The sequence below is a fragment of the Ammospiza caudacuta genome, chromosome 39, assembly GCF_027887145.1.
Source record: "Ammospiza caudacuta isolate bAmmCau1 chromosome 39, bAmmCau1.pri, whole genome shotgun sequence".
NCBI lineage: Eukaryota > Metazoa > Chordata > Aves > Passeriformes > Passerellidae > Ammospiza > Ammospiza caudacuta.
This window is the reverse complement of record NC_080631.1, coordinates 848800-873501: the sequence shown is the minus strand read 5'-3', so window position 1 is coordinate 873501 and position 24702 is coordinate 848800. Positions and strand designations below refer to the sequence as shown.

Here is a 24702-nt window from a genome sequence, read left to right as displayed (position 1 = left end):
TTTATAGCCTTCATTTGCATAAATTGCTTCATCCTCACCCCTTCCTTTTTACCAAATATGGTCATTTTTACCAAATATGGTCATTTTTACTAAAAAAGTATATTTTCTCCATATATGGCAATCTCATTTGCATAAGGGTTCCAACTTGCCTTTAAATGATGCCAAAATTGCCCAAAATACCCAAAAATGACCCAAAACACCCCAAAACTGCACCATAATGACCTAAATTATCCCAAAATGCCCCAAACTACTCATAAATGACCCAAAATTATACCAAAAACCCCCCAAAATTCCTTTAAAATGCGCCCAAATTGACCCAAAAACACACCCAAAAAGTGCCGCAGAAAATGCCCCTAAAAGCTCCTTAAGTGACCCAAAACGATCCTAAATGACCCAAAAACCGCCTCAAAATTACGCAAAAATGCCTCAAAAAGCTCCAAAACTGTCCAAAAAAAAAAAAGTCCCAAACTGTCCCCAAAAAAAAGCCCCCAGAAATGCCCAAAAAAAAAAAATGTCCCAAAACTGTCCCCAAAAAAAAGCCCCCAAAAATGCCCCATGAAACCCCAAAAATTAATCAAAAACGCCCCAAAATTCCCCAAAATTCCCCCAAAACAACCCAAAACGCCACAAAATGCCCTGAAATGAACTCAAAACCCCCAAAATTTAACCCAAAACAACCTAAACCACAGCAATTTACCCCAAAATGACCCCAAAAAAGCCAAAATCCCCCAAATTTACCCCAAATCGACCCAAAACCCCCCCAAAACTGCCCCGAAAATTCCCCAAACCTCGACTTCTCCCATATAAGGTCATTTTCCCCATATTTGGTCATTTTTTCCCCGTGACGTCACCCTCATTTGCATATCGCCTTCAGCCCCGCCCCCTGTGGGCGTGGCCGCACGGGCGCCTCCTCGCTCAGCAGGCGGCGCATGCGCAGTTCGTGCTGGGCCTCGCTCTCGCCGGGCAGGCGCCGGCTGCTCCCGGCCGGCAGGTGGCGCTCGGCGGCGGCGCGGAGCTCGGCCCCGTCGTAGAGAGGGGCGGGATCCAGGCCGTGGCGGTTAACGAGGGACACCAGGTACTCGGTGTAGTGAGTCCTGAGGGGAAACGAGTGACCATGAGTGACCACGAGTGACCGCAGTGACCACAGAGTGGCCTGAGGGGTCACAGTGCGGCCAAAATGGCGGCGGTGACCATAGAGTAGTTCCGGCCATAGAGAGGGGCGGGGCCCAGGCCGTGGCGGTTAACGAGGGACACCAGGTACTCGGTGTAGTGAGTCCTGAGGGGACAGAGTGACCGCGAGTGACCACGAGTGACCACAGAGTGACCACGAGTGACCGCAGTGACCACAGAGTGGCCTGAGGGGTCACAGTGCGGCCAAAATGGCGGCGTTGACCATAGAGTAGTTCCGGCCATAGAGAGGGGCGGGATCCAGGCCGTGGCGGTTAACGAGGGACACCAGGTACTCGGTGTAGTGAGTCCTGAGGGGAAACGAGTGACCACGAGTGACCACCGAGTGACCACGAGTGACCACCGAGTGACCACGAGTGACCGCAGTGACCACAGAGTGGCCTGAGGGGTCACAGTGTGGCCAAAATGGCGGCGGCGACCATAGAGTAGTTCCGGCCATAGAGAGGGGCGGGGTTAATGGAGGATAACAGGGACTCGGTGTAGTGAGTCCTGAGGGGACAGAGTGACCACGAGTGACCATAGAGTGGCCATTGAGTGACCATTGAGTGACCATTGAGTGACCACTGAGTGATGACAGTGACCATAGAGTGGCCATTGAGTGACCACAGTGACCACCGAGTGACCATTGAGTGACCACTAAGTGACCATTGAGTGACCACAGTGACCACCGAGTGACCACAGTGACCATAGAGTGGCCATTGAGTGACCACAGTGACCACCGAGTGACCATTGAGTGACCACTAAGTGACCACTGAGTGACCACAGTGACCACCGAGTGACCACAGTGACCATAGAGTGGCCATTGAGTGACCACAGTGACCACCGAGTGACCATTGAGTGACCACTAAGTGACCATTGAATGACCACTAAGTGACCACTGAGTGACCATTGAGTGACCACAGTGACCACCGAGTGACCACCGAGTGACCATTGAGTGACCACAGTGACCACTAAGTGACCACAGTGACCACCAAGTGACCACTGAGTGACCTTGAGTGACCACAGTGACCACTGAGTGACCATTGAGTGACCACTAAGTGACCTTGAGTGACCACAGTGACCACTGAGTGACCACAGTGGCCATAGAGTGGCCATTGAGTGACCACTGAGTGACCACTGAGTGACCACAGTGACCATAGAGTGGCCAAAATGGCGGCAGTGACCACAGAGTGCTAAAATAGGCCCAAAATCCCCTAAAAAGGACCCAAAAAATGACCCGAAGTGACCACTGAGTGACCACTGAGCGACCACTGAGTGACCACTGAGTGACCACTGAGTGACCACTGACCACTGAGCGACCACTGAGTGACCACAAGCCCAAAATGACCCAAAAATGACTGAAAATATCCCCAAAAATGCCAAAAAATAACCAAAATCGGCCCAAAATGACCCAAAAGTGACCACCGAGTGACCACTGACCAGAGAGTGACCACAAGCACATAATGATCCAAAAATAAAAAAAATCCCCTAAAAATGCCCCAAAATGACCTAAAAATTGCCCCAAAATGACCCTGAGTGACCACTGACCAGAGAGTGACCACTGATCAAAAATGACCCAAAAAAACCCCAAAAAAAGCCCCAAAAAAGCCCAAAAATCACCAAATTTTGGGAAATTTCCCGAAATTGCCCAAAATCCCCGGATTTTTTCCCAAACTGACGTGCAGAGCCCGGCGTGTCCCGGCTCCGTGTCCCTCCCGCAGGGTTCGTCCCTCAGGGGGAGCCCCGCCCCAAAATGGCCCCAAAATGGCGCCAAAATGACCAAAAAACCCCAAAAAAAGCCCCAAAAAAGCCCAAAAATCACCAAATTTTGGGAAATTTCCCGAAATTGCCCAAAATCCCCGGAATTTTCCCCAAACTGACGTGCAGAGCCCGGCGTGTCCCGGCTCCGTGTCCCTCCCGCAGGGTTCGTCCCTCAGGGGGAGCCCCGCCCCGAAATGGCCCCAAAATGGCGCCAAAATGACTAAAAAACCCCAAAAAAAGCCCCAAAAAAGCCCCAAAATCACCAAATTTTGGGAAATTTCCCGAAATTGCCCAAAATCCCCGGAATTTTCCCCAAACTGACGTGCAGAGCCCGGCGTGTCCCGGCTCCGTGTCCCTCCCGCAGGGTTCGTCCCTCAGGGGGAGCCCCGCCCCGAAATGGCCCCAAAATGGCGCCAAAATGACCAAAAAACCCCAAAAAAAGCCCCAAAAAAGCCCAAAAATCACCAAATTTTGGGAAATTTCCTGAAATTGCCCAAAATCCCCGGAATTTTCCCCAAACTGACGTGCAGAGCCCGGCGTGTCCCGGCTCCGTGTCCCTCCCGCAGGGTTCGTCCCTCAGGGGGAGCCCCGCCCCGAAATGGCCCCAAAATGACCAAAAAACCCCAAAAAAAGCCCCAAAAAAGCCCCAAAATCACCAAATTTTGGGAAATTTCCCGAAATTGCCCAAAATCCCCGGAATTTTCCCCAAACTGACGTGCAGAGCCCGGCGTGTCCCGGCTCCGTGTCCCTCCCGCAGGGTTCGTCCCTCAGGGGGAGCCCCGCCCCAAAATGGCGCCAAAATGACCAAAAATCACCCAAAAAATCCAAAAAAAATCCGAAAAAAAAGCCCCAAAATCACCAAATTTTGGGAAATTTCCCGAAATTGCCCAAAATCCCCGGAATTTTCCCCAAACTGACGTGCAGAGCCCGGCGTGTCCCGGCTCCGTGTCCCTCCCGCAGGGTTCGTCCCTCAGGGGGAGCCCCGCCCCGAAATGGCCCCAAAATGACCAAAAATCACCCAAAAAATCAAAAAAAAATCCGAAAAAAAAGCCCCAAAATCACCAAATTTTGGGAAATTTCCCGAAATTGCCCAAAATCCCCGGAATTTTCCCCAAACTGACGTGCAGAGGCCGGCGTGTCCCGGCTCCGTGTCCCTCCCGCAGGGTTCGTCCCTCAGGGCGGCCCCGAAATCCTTCAGCTCCTGCACCGGGCACCGGCCTGGAAATGGGGGAAAAACGGGAAAAATCGGGAAAAATCACAAAAATTGGGAGGAAATTGGGAAATTTCGGGGGAAAAATTGGAATTTTTGAGCTAAAATTGTGAATTTTGGGGGTAAAATTGGGAAGAAAAGGGGAAAAATAAGGGATTTGTGGGGGTAAATTGGGAAATTGTGGGGGAAAATTGGAATTTTTTTGGGTCAAATTTGGAAGTTTTTTGGGGGTAAAAATGGGGGTTTTTGGGGGTGAAAATGGGGATTTTGGGAAAAATGAGAAAAGTGAGTTTGGGGAAAAAAATTCAAGTTTTTGGGGTGAAATTTTGGGGATTTTGGGGGGAAAACTGCAAATTTTAGGAAGAAAAATGGGATATTTTTGGGGGGGGAATTAATTAGATTTTTTGGGGGAAAAAAAAGGAGGAAAGTCTTGGGATTTTGGGGGGAAAAAATTGGGATTTTTTGGGGAAAAATTGGAATTTTGGGGGAAAATAAGGAAAAAAAAAGCAAATTTTAGGGAACCAATGGGGATTTTTGGGGGTAAAAAAGGTAAGTTTGGATGAAAAATTGCAATATTTGGGGGTAAAATCGGGGATTTTGCGGGGAAAAAATGGGAATTTTAAGGAGAAAATGGGAAAATTGGGGGAAATTGGAATTTTAGGAATTTGGGGGAAAAAACTGGGAATTTTGGGGGGGGTAAAGAATGGGAATTTTGGGCTAAAAAATGGGAATTTTGGGCTAAAAAATGGGAATTTTGGGGGGAAATTTGGGGTAAAATTGTGGATTTTTGGGGAGAAGATTGGGGATTTTGGGGTCTCCCAGTCCAAACCAGTATAAACCAGTTAAAACCAGTATAAACCAGTCCAAACCAGTATAAACCAGTCCAAACCAGTATAAACCAGTACATACCAGTGGGGTTGGGGGGGGCATCAGGCGGCGGCTCCGTCTCGAAGGCGACATCGCCCGACTGGGGGGAGAAACCAGTGAGAAACCAGTATAAACCAGTACAAACCAGTATAAACCAGTATAAACCAGTACAAACCAGTATAAACCAGTACAAACCAGTACAAAACAGTACAAAACAGTAAAAGCAGAAAAAAACCCGAAAAAATCCCATTTTTGGGCCATTTTTCACCGTTTTGGAGCCCCAAATCCACTCCCAGTTCATCCCAATCCCAGTATAAACCAGTACAAACCAGTACAGACCAGTACAGACCAGTAACCCCAAATCCAATTTCCCCCATTTCCCCCATTTTTAACCCTTTCTCCCCCATATTTTCCCCATTTTTAACCCTTTTTTTCCCGTTTTTCCCCATTTTCCCTCCTCCCAGTACAAACCAGTAACCCCAAACCCAAAACCAGTCCAAACCAGTACAAACCAGTACAAACCAGTAACCCCATTTCCCATTTTCACCCACATTTCCCCCATTTTTAACCCTTTCTCCCCCATTTTTCCCCCATTTTTCCCTTTTTCCCCCATTTTTACCCCATTTTATCCCATTTTTTCCCCATTTCTCCCCATTTTCCCCTCCCAGTCCCTCCCAGTCCAAACCAGTAACCCCAAATCCCGTTTTCCCCATTTTTAACCCTTTCTTCCCCACATTTCCCCCATTTTTACCCCTTTTTCCCCATTTTTTCACCATTTTTCACCAATTTTCCCCATTTTTTCCCCATTTTCCCCTCCCAGTCCCTCCCAGTACAAACCAGTAACCCCAAATCCAATTTCCCCCATTTCCCCCCTTTTTAACCCTTTCTTCCCCACATTTCCCCCATTTTTACCCTATTTTCCCCATTTTTTCACCATTTTTCACCCAATTTTCCCCATTTTTCCCCATTTTTTCCCCAATTTCCCCCTCCCAGTCCCTCCCAGTACAAACCAGTAACCCCAAACCCCCATTTCCCCCCCAAATTTCCCCTATTTTCCCCGTTTTTCACCCGATTTTCGCCGTTTTTTTCACCGTTTTTCACCAAATTTTCACCATTTTTCCCCATTTTTTCCCCATTTTCCCCCCTCCCAGTCCAAACCGGTCCGAACCGGTCCGAACCAGTACCTGGAGCAGCCTCTGGAGCCGGGCGGGCTCCCAGTCCCTGAGGAAGAAGAGGCAATCGCGGGGGTGGTGCCCGTGCAGGGACCCCCCCAGGGGGCAGCGGGGGGAGGGGCAGGCCTGGAAATGGGGGGGGGGGGGGAGGGGCAGGGGGTGGGGGAGGGGCAAGAGGAAAAAATTTGGGGAAGAACAAAAAAAATTTGGTGAAAATCGGGCGAGAAATGGCCGAGAAAAGGGCGAGAAACGGGATGGGAGCTGTATGCAAATGAGATGCAAATGAGATGTAAATGAGAACGGAGCGAGGTTAATGTTCTACTTGAGTGGCAGCGAAGCGGTTTCTGAACCGGGTTAAAAAATGCTGAAATTCGCCCAAATTTGAGCCCCAAAAGCGCCAAAAAATTACATTAAAACAACCCAAAAATCACAGAAAAATTCACTTTAAAATGACCCAAAAATGACCCAAAATTCACCCAAAAAATCACATTAAAACGATCCAAAAATGACAGAAAAATTTACTTTAAAATGGCCCAAAAATGACCCAAAATTTACCCAAAAAATCACATTAAAACGACCCCAAAATGACAGAAAAATTTACTTCAAAATGACCCAAAAATGACCCAAAAAATCACATTAAAACGACCCAAAAATGACAGAAAAATTTACTATAAATGACCCAAAAATGGCCAAAAATTTACCCAAAAAATCACATTAAAATGACCCAAAAATGACAGAAAAATTTACTTTAAAATGACCCAAAATTAACTCAAAAAATTCCTTTAAACTGATCTAAAATTGAAATTAAAGTGGCCCAAAATTAACCCAAAAAAATCACATAAAAATGACCCAAAATTGAAATAAAAATGGTCCAAAATTGACAAAAAAATTACTTAAAAATGACCCAAAATTGACACTAAAATCCCATTAAAATGACCCAAAATTGACCCCAAAAATCACTTTAAAGTAACCAAAAATTAAAATAAAAATGGCCCAAAATTGACACAAAAAATTACTTTACAATGACCCAAAATTGACAGAAAAATTTACATTTAAAGGACCAAAAAATAACCCAAAATTGACCCTAAAAATTCCATTGAAATAACCCAGAATTGACCCTAAAAAGTCAATTTAAAATAACCAAAAATCGAAATTAAAATAACCCCAAATTATCATAAAAAAGACCCAAAAATGCTCCGAAAAATCTTATTAAAATTGACCCAAAAATGGACCAAAACAATCCAAAAAATGACCAAAAAATGACATAAAAATGACCTAAAATAACCCAAAATCGACATAAAAATGACTTAAAATTGAGCATAAAAATCACATTCAAATGACCCAAAATTGAAACAAAAATGGCCCAAAATTGACCCCAAAAAGTCACTTGAAAATAACAAAAAATTAAAATAAAAATGGCTCAAAATTGACAGAAAAATGACAGGAAAAAAAATCATTTTTTAACCCTTTCTCCCCCATTTTTTCCCCCATTTTTTTCTTATTTTTTCCCCATTTTTTCCTCATTTTCCCCCATTTTTTTTTCCATTTTTTTCCCATTTTTCCCCATTTTCTCCCTCCCAGTCCCTCCCAGTACAAACCAGTAACCCCAAATCCCCATTTCCCCCCATTTTTAACCCTTTCTCCCCCATATTTTCCCCATTTTTAACCCTTTTTCCCCATTTTTCCCCATTTTTTTCCCCATTTTTCCCCATTTTTCCCCCATTTTCCCCATTTTTCCCCATTTTTTTCCCCATTTTTCCTCCTCCCAATCCCTCCCAGTACAAACCAGTGACCCCATTTCCCATTTCCCCCCACATTTCCCCCATTTTTCCCCTTTCTCACCCATTTTTTCCCCATTTTTACCTCTTTTTTTCCCCATTTTCACCCATTTTTTCCCATTTTTTCCCCATTTTTCCCCATTTTCTCCCTCCCAGTCCCTCCCAGTCCCTCGCAGTTCAAACCAATACCCCCATTTCCCAATTTCCCGATTTTAACCCTTTCTCCCCCAAATTTTCCCCATTTTTACCCCTTTTTCCCATTTCCCCCATTTCCCCCCATTTTTAACCCTTTCTGCCCCATTTTCTCCCATTTTTTCGCATTTTCCCCCATTTTTACCCCATTTTTACCCCTTTTTTACCCCTTTATTTCCCATTTTTCCCCATTTTCCCCCCATTTTTCCCCCATTTTTTCGCAATTTCCCCCTCCCAGTCCCCTCCCAGTCCAAACCAGTCCAAACCAGTGACCCCATTTCCCAATTTCCCCCATTTTTAACCCTTTCTCCCCCATTTTTACCCTTTTTTTCCCATTTTCCCCCATTTTCCCCCCATTTTTCCTCCATTTTTAACCCTTTCTCCCCCATTTTTCCCCATTTTTTCCCCATTTTTTCCCCATTTTCCCCTTCCCAGTCCCTCCCAGTACAAACCAGTGACCCCAAATCCCCATTTTCCCCCATTTTTAACCCTTTCTCCCCCATTTCCCCCCATTTTTTCCCCATTTTTTCCCCATTTTCTCCCTCCCAGTCCCTCCCAGTACAAACCAGTACCCCCATCTCCCCATTCCCCCCATTTTTAACCCTTTCTCCCCCATTTTCCCCCATTTTTTCCCATTTTCCCCCATTTTAACCCTTTCTCCCCCATTTTTCCCCCATTTTTCCCCCATTTTTCCCATTTTTACCCCTTTTTTCCCATTTTTCCCCATTTTCCTCCTTCCAGTCCCTCCCAGTACAAACCAGTGACCCCAAATCCCCATTTTCCCCCATTTTTAACCCTTTCTCCCCCATTTTTCCCCATTTTTTCCCCATTTTTTCCCCATTTTCCCCTTCCCACTCCCTCCCAGTCCAAACCAGTGCCCCCATTTCCCAATTCCCCCCATTTTTAACCCATTTTTAACCCCGTTTGTGGCTCACCCCGGGCGGGTGGAACGGGGCGCCGCAGCCGGAGCAGAACTGGTGCCGGCACTGGGAGCACTGGAAATGCAAACAGCCGCCCCGCGCCAGGGCGAAGCGCTGCCCGCACTGGGGACACGCTGCCAAAAAAGGGGAAAATCGCCCAAAATGCAACGAAACCGCCAAAATTCCACCCAAAATTTGGAAAATTCGGGGTCGCATTGGCCAAAATCGGCGAAACTCGCAGGAAAATCGGGCAGAAAGTCAATGAGAAATCAACCAAAAATCCACTGAAATTTACTCAAAAATTCGCCCAAAATTCACCCTCAAATCCACCCAAAGTTGGCCAAAACTCAGGCAAAAATTCACGAAAAATTACCCAAAATTCACCCAAATTTACAAAAAAAACACCCAAAAATTCACCCAAAATTCACCCTCAAATCCACCCAAAGTTGGCCAAAACTCAGGTAAAAATTAACGAAAAATTCGCCCCAAATTTACCAAAAAAACCACCCAAAAATTCACCCAAAATTCACCCTCAAATCCACCTAAAGTTGGCCAAAATTCAGGCAAAAATTCACAAAAAATTACCCAAAATTTACCCAAATTTACCTAAAAAAAACACCCAAAAATTCACCCAAAATTTGCCCAAAATTTGCCAAAAATTCACCCCAAAATTCACCCCAAAAACGCCACACATTGACCCAAAAATCAACCAAAAATTCACCCAAAAATCGTCCCAAATTTACCCAAAAATTCGCCCAAAATTGACCCAAAATCCACCCAAAAATTCAGGAAAATTTATCCAGAAATCCACCCAAAAATTCACCAAAAAATCCACTCAAAATTCCAGCAAAATTTTCACAAAAATTTATGCAAAATTCACCCAAAATTTACCAAATAATTCTCCCAAAATTTGCACAAATTTTGCCTAAAATTCAACAAAATTGATCCAAAAACTCACCCCAAAAATGCCCCAAAATTTACCAAAAGTTACCTAAAAAACCGCCTAAAAATGAGCCCCAAATTTATCCAAAATTGGTGCAAAATTCACCCCAAAAATGCCCCACATTGACCCAAAAATCACCCAAAAATTCACCCAAAAATTCACCCAAAATTCACCCTCAAATCCACCCAAAGTTGGCCAAAACTCAGCCAAAAATTCACAAAAAATTACCCAAAATTTAACCAAATTTACCTAAAAAACCCCAAAAATTCACCCAAAATTCACCCAAAATTTGCCCAAAATTTGCACAAAATTCACCCCAAAAATGCCCCGCATTGACCCAAAAATCAACCAAAAATTCAACCAAAAATCATCCCAAATTTACCCAAAAATTCGCCCAAAATTCACCCTCAAATCCACCCAAAGTTGGCCAAAACTCAGGCAAAAATTCACGAAAAATTACCCAAAATTTGCCCAAATTTACCTAAAAAAACACCCAAAAATTTGCCCAAAATTTGCCCAAAATTTGCCAAAAATTCACCCCAAAATTCACCCCAAAAACGCCACACATTGACCCAAAAATCAACCAAAAATTCACCCAAAAATCATCCCAAATTTACCCAAAAATTCGCCCAAAATTCACCCTCAAATCCACACTAAGTTCGCTAAAACTCAGCCAAAAATTCACGAAAAATTACCCAAAGTTTACCCAAATTTACCTAAAAAAAACCCAAAAATTCACCCAAAATTCACCCTCAAATCCACCCAAAGTTGGCCAAAACTCAGGTAAAAATTAACGAAAAATTCGCCCCAAATTTACCAAAAAAACCACCCAAAAATTCACCCAAAATTCACCCTCAAATCCACCCAAAGTTGGCCAAAATTCAGGCAAAAATTCACAAAAAATTACCCAAAACTTACCCAAATTTACCTAAAAAAAACCCCAAAAATTCACCCAAAATTCGCCCAAAATTTGCCCAAAATTTGCACAAAATTCACCCCAAAAACGCCCCACATTGACCCAAAAATCACCAAAAATTCACCCAAAAATCGTCCCAAATTTACCCAAAAATTCACCCGAAATTCGCCCAAAATCCGCCCAAAAATTCATGAAAATTTATCCAGAAATCCACCCAAAAATTCACCAAAAAATCCACTCAAAATTCCAGCAAAATTTTCACAAAAATTTATGCAAAATTCACCCAAAATTTACCAAATAATTCTCCCAAAATTTGCACAAATTTTGCCCAAAATTCAACGAAATTGATCCAAAAACTCACCCCAAAAATGCCCCAAAATTTACCAAAAGTTACCTAAAAAACCGCCTAAAAATGAGCCCCAAATTTATCCAAAATTGGTGCAAAATTCACCCCAAAAATGCCCCACATTGACCCAAAAATTCACCCAAAAATTCACCCAAAATTCACTCTCAAATCCACCCAAAGTTGGCCAAAACTCAGGCAAAAATTCACGAAAAATTACCCAAAATTTACCCAAATTTACCTAAAAAACCATCCAAAAATTTGCCCAAAATTTGCCAAAAATTCACCCCAAAAATGCCCCGCATTGACCCAAAAATCACCCAAAAATTCACCCAAAATCGTCCCAAATTTACCCAAAAATTCACCCGAAATTCGCCCAAAATCCGCCCAAAAATTCATGAAAATTTATCCAGAAATCCACCCAAAAATTCACCAAAAAATCCACTCAAAATTCCAGCAAAATTTCCCCAAAAACTTATGCAAAATTCACCCAAAATTTACCAAAAAATTCTCCCAAAATTTGCACAAATTTTGCCCAAAATTCAACGAAATTGACCCAAAATTCACCCCAATAATGCCCCAAAATTTACCCAAATTTACCTAAACAACCACCTAAAAAACACCCAAAAATTTGCCCAAAATTGGTGCAAAATTCACCCCAAAAATGCCCCACATTGACCCAAAAATCACCCAAAAATTCACCCAAAATCATCCCAAATTTACCCAAAAATTCGCCCAAAATTCACCCTCAAATCCACCCAAAGTTCCCTAAAAATCACCCAAAATTTCACCACAAAATCATCCCAAATTTACCCAAAACTTACTCTAAAAATTCACAGAAATTAACCCAAAAATTCACCCAGAATTTACCCAAAATTTATCAAAAAATTCACCTAAAATCCGACCAAAATTTCAGCAGAATTTTCCCAAAAATTTAAGTAAAATTCACCCAAAATTCACCCAAAAATTCATGAAAATTTACCCAGAAACTCACCCAAAAATCCACCCAAAAAATCACTCAAAATCCACCCAAAACTTCAGCAAAATTTTCCCAAAAATTTATGCAAAATTCACCCAAAAAACCACCAAAAATCCACACAAATTTCACCCAAAATTCAACAACATTGACCCAAAAATTTACCAAAACAACACCAAAAACTCACCCAAAATTTGAATAAAAATCACTAAAATTTACCCCAAAATTCACTCAGAATTCAGCCAAAAATCACTGAAAAGTCACCAAAAAATTACCCCAAAACTCACCCAAAAATTCACTGAAAATTCACTGAAAATTCACTCAACAGTCACCAAAAATTCACCCAAAATTGACCCCAAAATTCACCCAAAATTCACCTAAAATCCCCAAAATTTGTGCCAAGAATCCCTCAAAAAATCCCCATTTTTCCTCCTAAAGACACCATTTTTTCGCCCAAAAATCCCATTTTTTCGCCCCAAAAATCCCAATTTTTTCCCAAATTTATATTTTTTTCCCCTAATTTTTATTTTCCTCACCGATGCCGGTGTCACCCAGGAAGGCCCCGAGGCCCTGGGGGGGTCCCGGGGGGTCCCTGGAGCGCAGCCAGGCCCCGAAGTCGGCGCAGGACAGCGAGGCGTGACGGGGATCCCACTGGGGAAAAAAGGGTTAAAACCGCGCCCAAAAACGGCCCCAAATCAGCCCAAAATGCCCCGCGAACATTTAAAAAAAATCCCCCAAAAATTCGACCCCGAAATCCCCAGAAATGGCCCCAAAATCCCCCCAAAAATTTCACAGAAATGTCACTTACGCCCTTATATGGCAATTAAGCTCCTCCCACCACCATTAAGCCCCTCCCACTGTTCTTTAATGCCCATATATGGTCATCAAACCCCTCCCACCACCTTTAAGCCCCTCCCACTATTCTCAAACCCCTCCCACCACCATTTAAGCCCCTCCCACCACTCCTCAAGGTCCATATATGGTCATCAAGCCCCTCCCACCACCCTTTAAGCCCCTCCCACCACCCTTTAGGCCCCTCCCACCACTCCCCAATGCCCATATATGGTCATCAAACCCTTCCCACCACCCTTTAAGCCCCTCCCACCACCTTTTAAGCCCCTCCCACCATGCCTCAATGCCCATATATGGTCATCAAACCCCTCCCACTACCCTTAAGCTCCTCCCACCTCCCTCAAACCCCTCCCACTACTCCTCAAAGCCCATATATGGTCACTAAGCTCCTCCCACCACCTTTAAGCTCCTCCCACCACCGTTTAAGCCCCTCCCACCACCGTTTAAGCCCCTCCCACCCCTCACCCATTTCCATATATGGTTGTTAAACCCCTCCCACCACCCTTAAGCCCCTCCCACCACCCTCAAACCCCTCCCACCACTATTCAATGCCCATATATGGTCACTAAGCCCCTCCCACCACCTTTAAGCTCCTCCCACCACCCTCAAACCCCTCCCACCACTATTCATTGCCCATATATGGTCATTAAACCCCTCCCACCACCCTTAAGCTCCTCCCACAACATTAAGCCCCTCCCACCCTTCACCCATTTCCATATAGGGTCATTAAACCCCTCCCACCACCCTTAAGCCCCTCCCACTCCCTTTAAGCCACTCCCACCTCCCTTAAGCCCCTCCCACTGCTCTGTGCCCATATATGGAAACTAAGCCACTCCCATTACCGTTTAAGCCCCTCCCACCACCCTTTGAGCCCCTCCCACCACTCCCAAAGCCCCTCCCAGTTCATTCCCAGTACAAACCAGTGACCCCAAACCCCAAACCAGTACAAACCAGTACAAACCAGTATAGAAAAATCCCCATTTTCCCCCATTTCCCCCCATTTTTAACCCCTTAACCCCCTCCCAGTTTGATCCCAGTTCCCTCCCAGTACAAACCAGTGACCCCCGACCCCAAACCAGTACAAACCAGTAACCCCAAACCCCAAACCAGTACAAACCAGTACAAACCAGTATAGAAAAATCCCCATTTTCCCCCATTTCCCCCCATTTTTAACCCCTTAACCCCCTCCCAGTAACCCCAAACTCCCTCCCAGTACAAACCAGTAACCCCCGACCCCAAACCAGTACAAACCAGTAACCCCCGACCCCAAACCAGTACAAACCAGTAACCCCAAACCCCAAACCAGTACAAACCAGTATAGAAAAACCCCATTTTCCCCCATTTCCCCCCATTTTTAACCCCTTAACCCCCTCCCAGTAAGCCCAAACCCCCTCCCAGTTCATTCCCAGTACAAACCAGTAACCCCCGACCCCAAACCAGTACAAACCAGTATAAACCAGTATAAACCAGTACCGGGAGCTGGCAGCGGGGGCAGCAGCACTGGCGGCACTGGGGACACCGGGCCGGGCCCCGCTCGGCCTCGAAGATGAACCCGAAGGAGCACTGGGAGCAAACTGGGAGTTACTGGTTTGTACTGGGAGCAAACTGGGGGTTACTGGTTTGTACTGGGAGTTACTGGTTTGTACTGGGAGCAAACTGGGGGTTACTGGTTTGTACTGGGAGCAAACTGGGGGTTACTGGTTTGTACTGGGAGCACACTGGGGGTTACTGGTTTGTACTGGGAGTTACTGGTTTGTACTGGGAATTACTGGGAGTTACTGGTTTGTACTGGGAGCAAACTGGGAGTTACTGGTTTGTACTGGGAGCAAACTGGGAGTTACTGGTTTATACTGGGGGTTACTGGTTTGTACTGGGAGTTACTGGTTTGTACTGGGAGGCGCCCGGGTCACACCAGTATGGACCAGTATAATCCAGTATAAACCAGTACAAACCAGTACAGACCATTATACATCAGTATAAACCAGTATGGACCAGTATAAACCAGTACGGACCAGTATAAACCAGAATAAACCAGTACAGACCATTATAGACCAGTATAAACCAGTCTGGACCAGTATAAACCACTACAAACCAGTATATCCCAGTATAAACCAGTATACACCAATAGAAACCAGTATGGACCAGTATAAGCCAGTACAAACCAGTATAGACCAGTACACACCAGTATGGACCAGTACGGACCAGTATAAACCAGTATATCCCAGTATAAACCAGTACAAACCATTATACACCAGTATAAAACAGTATGCACCAGTACGGACCATTATAGACCAGTACAAACCAGTATGGACCAGTATAAACCAGTATATCCCTGTATAAACCAGTATAAACCAGTACAAACCACTATAAACCAGTATAGACCAGTATGGACCGTATATCCCAGTATAAACCAGTATACACCAGTATAAACCAGTATAAACCAGTACAAACCATTACAGACCAGTATAAACCAGTCTGGACAAGTATATCCCAGTATAAACCAGTATACACCAGTATAAACCAGTACGGACCAGTATATCCCAGTATAAACCAGTACAAACCAGTATAAACCAGTATACACCAGTATAAACCAGTATAAACCAGTCTGGACCAGTATATCCCAGTATACCCCAGTACAAACCAGTACAAACCAGTAACCCCAAGCCCCCTCCCAGTTCATCCCAGTATAAACCAGTAAGGCAAAACCCACTCCCAGTTCATCCCAGTAAACCCCGGCACCAAACCAGTATAAACCAGTAAGGGCAAAACACCAAACCAGTATAAACCAGTATAAACCAGTATAAACCAGTATATCCCAGTATAAACCAGTATAAACCAGTATAAACCAGTCTGGAACAGTCTAGACCAGTATATCCCAGTATAAACCAGTATAAACCAGTACAAACCATTATAGACCATTCTATCCCAGTATAAACCAGTAACCCCAGTATAAACCAGTACAAACCAGTAACCCCAAGACCCCTCCCAGTTCATCCCAGTATAAACCAGTACAAACCAGTAAGGTCAAATCAACCCCTCCCAGTTCCTCCCAGTACAAACCAGTAAGGCAAAACCCACTCCCAGTCCATCCCAGTAAACCCCGGCACCAAACCAGTATAAACCAGTAAGGGCAAAACGCCAAACCAGTATAAACCAGTATAAACCAGTATAAACCAGTATAAACCAGTATAAACCAGTATAAACCAGTAAGGCAAAAAACCCCTCCCAGTTCATCCCAGTAACCCCAAATCCCCTCCCAGTTCCTCCCCAGTCCCAACCAGTGACCCCAGCCCCCAAACCAGTATAAACCAGTATAAACCAGTATAAACCAGTATAAACCAGTATAAACCAGTATAAACCAGTATAAACCAGTATAAACCAGTACATGGGGGCACCACAGGAACTGGGGGTCCCTCTGCAGCTCCAGCTCCGTCAGCTTCCGGGTCACGAGGCCGAAGGTGTCGGGGTCCAGGCAGCGCCGCAGCTGCTCCCAGTACAAACCAGTACAAACCAGTATAAACCAGTATAAACCAGTACGGACCAGTAAAAGCAGAAAAAACCCCGAAAAAATCCCATTTTTTGCCCGTTTTTTGCCCATTTTTCACCATTTTAAAGCCCCAAATCCGCTCCCAGTTCATCCCAATCCCAGTACAAACCAGTACAAACCAGTACAAACCAGTATAAACCAGTACAAACCAGTACAAACCAGTATAAACCAGGAAGAGCTCCCAGTATAAGAAAATCCCCATTTTTTCCCATTTTTTCCCGTTTTTTTCTCATTTTTAACGCTTCAATCCCCTCCCAGTTGCCCCAAATCCCCTCCCAGTTTGTCCCAGTGCCCTCCCAGTATAAACCAGTAACCCCCAGTGCCAAACCAGTACAAACCAGTATAAACCAGTACAAACCAGTAACCCCAAATCCCCATTTTTTCCCATTTTCCCCATTTTCTCCCATTTTTAACCCTTTAACTCCCTCCAAACCCCCCCAAATTCCACCCCAGCGCCCACCAGCACCCTCCCAGTACAAACCAGTACAAACCAGTACAAACCAGTACAAACCAGTACAAACCGGTAACCCCAAATCCCCATTTTTTTCCCATTTTTCCACATTTTCTCCCATTTTTAACCCTTTAACTCCCCCCAAACCCCCCCAAATTCCACCCCAGCGCCCCCCATCACCCCCCAATCACCCTCCCAGTACAAACCAGTATAAACCAGTAACCCCAAATCCCAAACCAGTATAAACCAGTAACCCCAAATCCCAAACCAGTATAAACCAGTAACCCCAAATCCCCATTTTTCCCCATTTTCTCCCATTTTTAACCCTTTAACTCCCTCCAAACCCCCCCAAATTTCACCCCAATAGCCCCCAGCACCCTCCCCGTGCCCTCCCAGTACAAACCAGTATAAACCAGTATAAACCAGTACAAACCGGTAACCCCAAATCCCCATTTTCCCCCATTTTCTCCCATTTTTAACCCTTTAACTCCCTCCAAACCCCCCCAAATTCCACCCCAGCGCCCCCCAGCCCCTCCCAGTACAAACCAGTAACCCCTCAAACCCCTCCTAGTACAAACCAGTATAAACCAGTATAAACCAGTCCCAAACCAGTACAAACCAGTAACCCCAAATCCCCATTTTTTCCCATTTTCTCCCATTTTTAACCCTTTAACTCCCTCCAAACCCCCCCAAATTCCACCCCAGCGCCTCCCATCACCCCCCATCACCCTCCCAGTATAAACCAGTACAAACCAGTAACTCCCCATCCCAAACCAGTACAAACCAGTAACCCCAAATCCCCATTTTTCCCATTTTCTCCCATTTTTAACCCTTTAACTCCCTCCAAACCCCCCCAAATTCCACCCCAGCGCCCCCCATCACCCCCCCATCACCCTCCCAGTACAAACCAGTAACCCCTCAAACCCCTCCCAGTACAAACCAGTAACCCCTCAAACCCCTCCTAGTACAAACCAGTATAAACCAGTATAAACCAGTCCCAAACCAGTATAAACCAGTAACCCCAAATCCCCATTTTTCCCCATTTTCTCCCATTTTTAACCCTTTAACTCCCTCCAAACCCCCCCAAATTTCACCCCAATAGCCCCCAGCACCCTCCCCGTGCCCTCCCAGTACAAACCAGTATAAACCAGTATAAACCAGTACAAACCGGTAACCCCAAATCCCCATTTTCCCCCATTTTCTCCCATTTTTAACCCTTTAACTCCCTCCAAACCCCCCCAAATTCCACCCCAGCGCCCCCCAGCCCCTCCCAGTACAAACCAGTAACCCCTCAAACCCCTCCCAGTACAAACCAGTAACCCCTCAAACCCCTCCCAGTACAAACCAGTATAAACCAGTATAAACCAGTCCCAAACCAGTACAAACCAGTAACCCCAAATCCCCATTTTTTCCCATTTTCTCCCATTTTTAACCCTTTAACTCCCTCCAAACCCCCCCAAATTTCACCCCAGCGCCCTCCAGCACCCCCCCATCACCCCCCCATCACCCTCCCAGTACAAACCAGTATAAACCAGTATAACGCACCGCGGGCTCCAGCGTGGACCAGTACCAGAGGCGCTGGGCGTCGTCGCGCAGGTCGGGGCGGCCGCAGCTGGGGCAGCCCAGGTTGGCCACGCCCCTTTCGCGCAGCCCCACCGTGAAATGGAGCCGGAAGCACTCGGGGCACAGCGGGCACGAGCAGCCCGGCAGCCACTGCATCTGCAACGGCACGGAAACCGGTTCGGACTGGTTTGGACTGGTTTGGACTGGTTTGGACTGGTTTCACCCCGGTTTGATCCTGGTTTGGTCCCAGTTCCATTGGGGTGAATGGTGCTGCTGCCCCCGGTGGTCACTGAGGGAACTGCAGGCATTCAAACACCAAACCAGTACAAACCAGTACAAACCAGTAGCTCCCAGTTCATCCCAGTAAGCCCCCAGTAAGTCCCAGGGAGCCTAAACCAGTACAAACCAGTCCAAACCAGTCCAAACCAGTCCAAACCAGTCCAAACCAGTAGCTCCCACCAATGGATTCCTATGGTGGTGCTGCCCCCAGTGGTCACTGAGGGAATTGCAGCCATAGAAACACCAAACCAGTACAAACCAGTATAAAACCAGTACAATCCAGTACAATCCAGTAGCACCCAGTTCACCCCAGTAAGCCCCCAGTAAGTCCAAACCAGTCCAAACCAGTCCAAACCAGTACAAACCAATCCAAACCAGTCCAAACCAGTCCAAACCAGTACAAACCAGTAGCTCCCAGTTCATCCCAGTAACCCCAAACCCACTCCCAGTTCATCCCAGTAACCCTAAACCCAAAACCAGTAATCCCAATCCCCTCCCAGTACAAACCAGTACAAACCAGTAACCCCAAATCCCCATTTTTAACCCTTTTTTCCCCATTTCTTCAGTTTTTCACCCGATTTTCACCATTTTTTCACCATTTTCTCCCTCCCAGTCCCTCCCAGTACAAACCAGTAACGCCCAGTACTAAACCAGTGCAAACCAGTACAAACCAGTAACCCCCACGACCAAAACCAGTACAAACCAGTAACCCCAAACCCCATTTTCCCCCATATTTTCCCCATATTATTAACTCTTTCTTCCCCACATTCCCGCCATTTTTAACCCTTTTTTTGCCATATTTCGCCCAATTTTCCCCCAATTTTCACCATTTTTCCCCTCCCAGTCCCTCCCAGTCCCCTCCCAGTACAAACCAGTGACCCCAGACCCCCACTTTTAACCCTTTGTTTCCTATATTTCCCTCATTTTAATACTTTCCCCCATTTTCCCCCATTTTTCCCCATTTTTTCCCATTTTTTCCCACTTTTCTCCCATTTTCTGACCATATTTTCCACCAATTTCCCCCATTTTTTCCCTCATTTTTCCCTTTCTTTCCCCATTTTTCCCCATTTTTTCCCCATTTTTTCATTGTTTTTCCCAAATTATTTCATTGTTTTTTCCCTGTTTTTTCACCATTTTCCCCATTTTTTACCATTTTTCCCCATTTTTTTCCCATTTTTTCACCATATTTTCCACCATTTTCCCCCCATTTTTTCCCTCATTTTTTCCCTTGCTTCCCCATTTTTCCCCATTTTTCCCTCATTCTCATTTTTTCCCTTTCTTTCCCCATTTTTCACCATTTTTCCACCATTTTTTCCTGATTTTTTCATTGTTTTTTTTCCCATTTTTTCATGATTTTTCCCTGATTTTTTCCCCATTTTTTCATCATTTTTTCCCTGATTTTTTCCCCGTTTTTCCCACTGTTTTTTCCCCATTTTTTCCCAATTTTTCTCCCATTTTTTTACCATTTTTTCCCCATTTTCCCCTCCCAGTCCCTCCCAGTACAAACCAGTAACCTCAAGCCCCATTTCCCCTCATCTTTAACCCTTTCTTCCCCACATTGCCGCCATTTTTAACTCTTTTTTCCCCATATTTCCCCCAATTTTCACCCAATTTTCCCCATTTTTCCCCATTTTTTCATTGTTTTTCCCCAATTCCTTCACTGTTTTTTCCCCATTTTTTTTACCATTTTTCCCCATTTTTTCCCTCATTTTTTCCCTTTCTTCCCCCATTTTTCACCATTTTTCACCATTTTTTCCCCATTTTTTCATTGTTTTTTTCCCCATTTTTTCATCATTTTTTCCCTGATATTTTCCCCATTTTTCCCCAATTTTTCTCCCATTTTTTTACCATTTTTTCCCCATTTTCCCCTCCCAGTCCCTCCCAGTACAAACCAGTAACCTCAAGCCCCATTTCCCCTCATCTTTAACCCTTTCTTCCCCACATTGCCGCCATTTTTAACCCTTTTTTCGCCATATTTCACCCAATTTTCACCTAATTTTCACCATTTTTTTCCCCATTTTTTCCCCTCCCAGTACAAACCAGTACAAACCAGTCCAAACCAGTACAACCCGGCCCTCACCAGCTGCCGGGGCAGCCCCCAGCCGCAGACGGCGCACTCGCAGCGCAGGCGCCTGCGCAGGGCAGCCCTGTCCGGGCAGGACCCCACGGCCTCCACCAGTTCCACCAGTAAGGGCTCCGTACTGGGAGCGCCCAGCAGCGCCAGGCCCAGCTCGCGGCCCAGCCCGGCCACCAGCGAGGCCCGGCCCCAGCTGGCAACGGGCAGCGTGGCCAGGATCTGCCGCACCAGCGCCTGGAAAAGGGGAGAAACCAGTAAGAACCAGTAAAAACCAGTAAGAACCAGTATGAACCAGTATGGGGATGAAGGAAACCAGTAAGGAAATACGTGAAACCAGTAAGCCCAAATCCCCGTCCCAGTTCGTCCCAGTAACCACAAATCCACTCCCAGTTCATCCCAGTAACCATACCAGTATAAACCAGTAAGAACCAGTAAAAACCAGTATGGGGATAAATGAAACCAGTAAGGAAATACATGAAACCAGTAAGCCCAAATCCCCGTCCCAGTTCATCCCAGTAACCCCAAATCCCCATCCCAGTTCATCCCAGTTCATCCCAGTAACCGTACCAGTAAGAACCAGTACAAACCAGTATAAACCAGTATGGGGATAAATGAAACCAGTAAGGAAACACATGAAACCAGTATGGACCAGTAAGCCCAAATCCCCGTCCCAGTTCGTCCCAGTAACCACAAATCCACTCCCAGTTCATCCCAGTAACCCCAAATCCCCATCCCAGTTCATCCCAGTTCATCCCAGTAACCCCACCAGTATAAACCAGTACAAACCAGTATAAACCAGTATGGGGATAAATGAAACCAGTAAGGAAATACATGAAACCAGTAAGCCCAAATCCCTGTCCCAGTTCATCCCAGTAACCACAAATCTACTCCCAGTTCATCCCAGTTCATCCCAGTAACCGCACCAGTAAGAACCAGTATAAACCAGTAAGAACCAGTATGGGAATGAATGAAACCAGTAAGGAAACACATGAAACCAGTATGGACCAGTAAGCCCAAATCCCCGTCCCAGTTCGTCCCAGTAACCACAAATCCACTCCCAGTTCATCCCAGTAACCCCAAATCCCCATCCCAGTTCATCCCAGTTCATCCCAGTAACCCCACCAGTATAAACCAGTATAAACCAGTAAAAACCAGTAAAAACCAGTATGGGGATAAATGAAACCAGTAAGGAAATACATGAAACCAGTAAGCCCAAATCCCTGTCCCAGTTCATCCCAGTAACCACAAATCCACTCCCAGTTCATCCCAGTTCATCCCAGTAACCGTACCAGTATAAACCAGTACAAACCAGTATAAACCAGTAAGGAAATCAATGAAACCAGTAAGGAAATACATGAAACCAGTATGGACCAGTAAGCCCAAATCCCCGTCCCAGTTCGTCCCAGTAACCACAAATCCACTCCCAGTTCATCCCAGTTCATCCCAGTAACCGTACCAGTAAGAACCAGTAAAAACCAGTAAGAACCAGTAAAAACCAGTATAAACCAGTATGGGAATAAATGAAACCAGTAAGGAAAAACACGAAACCAGTATGGAGCAGTAACCCCAAATCCCCATCCCAGTTCATCCCAGTAACCCCAAATCCCCGTCCCAGTTCATCCCAGTAACCCCAAATCCCCATCCCAGTTCATCCCAGTTCATCCCAGTAAACATACCAGTATAAACCAGTACAAACCAGTATAAACCAGTATGGGAATAAATGAAACCAGTAAGGAAACACATGAAACCAGTATGGACCAGTAAGCCCAAATCCCCATCCCAGTTCGTCCCAGTAACCACAAATCCACTCCCAGTTCATCCCAGTAACGCCAAATCCCCATCCCAGTTCATCCCAGTTCATCCCAGTAACCATACCAGTATAAACCAGTATAAACCAGTAAAAACCAGTAAAAACCAGTATGGGAATGAAGGAAACCAGTAAGGAAATACATGAAACCAGTAAGCCCAAATCCCCGTCCCAGTTCATCCCAGTAACCACAAATCCACTCCCAGTTCATCCCAGTTCATCCCAGTAACCGTACCAGTAAGAACCAGTAAAAACCAGTAAGAACCAGTATGGGAATGAAGAAAACCAGTAAGGAAATACATGAAACCAGTATGGACCAGTAAGCCCAAATCCTTGTCCCAGTTCATCCCAGTAACGCCAAATCCCCATCCCAGTTCATCCCAGTTCATCCCAGTAACCGTACCAGTATAAACCAGTACAAACCAGTAAAAACCAGTAAGGAAAAACACAAAACCAGTATAAACCAGTAAGCCCAAATTAATTCCCAGTAACCCCAAATCCACTCCCAGTTCATCCCAGTTCATCCCAGTAACCATACCAGTACAAACCAGTATAAACCAGTAAGGAAATCAATGAAACCAGTAAGGAAAAACAAAAAACCAGTATGGACCAGTAACCCCAAACCCCATCCCAGTACAAACCAGTAACCCCAAACCCCCTCCCAGTACAAACCAGTACAAACCAGTAACCCCAAACCAGTACAAACCAGTAACCCCAAACCCCTCCCAGTACAAACCAGTACAAACCAGTTCACCTGCTGGTCGGGCTGGTTGAAGTCCAGGCCGGGCTCCGCCCCCTGCTGATGACGTAAGCGGAAGGGGCGGAGCTTGAGCCGCTGCAGCTCCGCCAGCGCCTCCCATTGGCTGCCCCGGTGCCGCCTCAGCGCCGCCCCCGTGTGGGCGGGGTCAGGGAAACCCAGGCTGGACAGGAGGCGGAGCTAAACCAGTAAAAACCAGTATAAACCAGTAAGAACCAGTATGGACCAGTATGGACCAGTATGGACCAGTATAAACCAGTATAAACCAGTATGGACCAGTATAAACCAGTACAAACCAGTACAAACCAGTAAGAACCAGTATGGACCAGTATGGACCAGTACAAACCAGTATGGACCAGTATAAACCAGTATAAACCAGTATAAGCCAGTAAGAACCAGTATGGACCAGTATGGACCAGTATGGACCAGTATAAACCAGTATAAACCAGTACAAACCAGTACAAACCAGTAAGAACCAGTATGGACCAGTATAAACCAGTACAAACCAGTATAAACCAGTGTAAACCAGTAAAAACCAGTATGGACCAGTATAAACCAGTATAAACCAGTACAGACCAGTATAAACCAGTATAAACCAGTATAAACCAGTACAAACCAGTTTGGACCACTATAAACCAGTATAAACCAGTACAAACCAGTATAAACCAGTAAAAACCAGTAAATTTCACCAAAATCTCAATTTTTTACCCCAAATTTTACCTTATTTGAACCAGTTTGGACCAGTACAAACCAGTACAGACCAGTATAAACCAGTTTGAACTGGTTTGTACCAGTAAAAACCAGTATAAACCAGTATAAACCAATATAGAGCAGGAAATTTCACCAAAATCTCAATTTTTACCCCAAATTTTACTTTATTTCACCCAGTTTGGACCAGTACAAACCAGTACAAACCAATAAAATTCGGCAAACTCGCCATTTTTGGACAGAAATCTTTAAGCCCCGCCCACAATTTCCGCCATTTTGGGCACCAAATTTAGGCCCCGCCCACAAATTTCCGCCATTTTAGATTCCATTTCCCCCATTTCGGATTCCATTTCCGCCATTTTAACCCCGAATTTTAGGCCCCGCCCCCAAATTTCCGCCATTTTGAGGACCAAATT

General features: G+C 45.3%; 1 protein-coding gene across 1 annotated transcript in view; it reads right to left on the bottom strand.

Moving 5' to 3' along the window:
• Positions 1–804: 804 nt before the first annotated feature.
• RNF31 (ring finger protein 31) overlaps positions 805–24702 on the bottom strand; it is a 43076-nt gene continuing 19178 nt past the window's right edge. Inside the window, exons 11-21 of the mRNA XM_058823205.1 lie at positions 23576–23758; positions 21018–21248; positions 18641–18814; positions 16483–16581; positions 14571–14660; positions 12782–12896; positions 9083–9201; positions 6190–6303; positions 5048–5105; positions 4050–4146; positions 805–1094 (exon numbers count right to left, since the gene is read on the bottom strand). Coding sequence (XP_058679188.1) covers positions 854–1094; positions 4050–4146; positions 5048–5105; positions 6190–6303; positions 9083–9201; positions 12782–12896; positions 14571–14660; positions 16483–16581; positions 18641–18814; positions 21018–21248; positions 23576–23758 — 1521 coding nt within the window. The 3' untranslated portion in view covers positions 805–853. The remainder of the gene's footprint in view (positions 1095–4049; positions 4147–5047; positions 5106–6189; positions 6304–9082; positions 9202–12781; positions 12897–14570; positions 14661–16482; positions 16582–18640; positions 18815–21017; positions 21249–23575; positions 23759–24702) is intronic.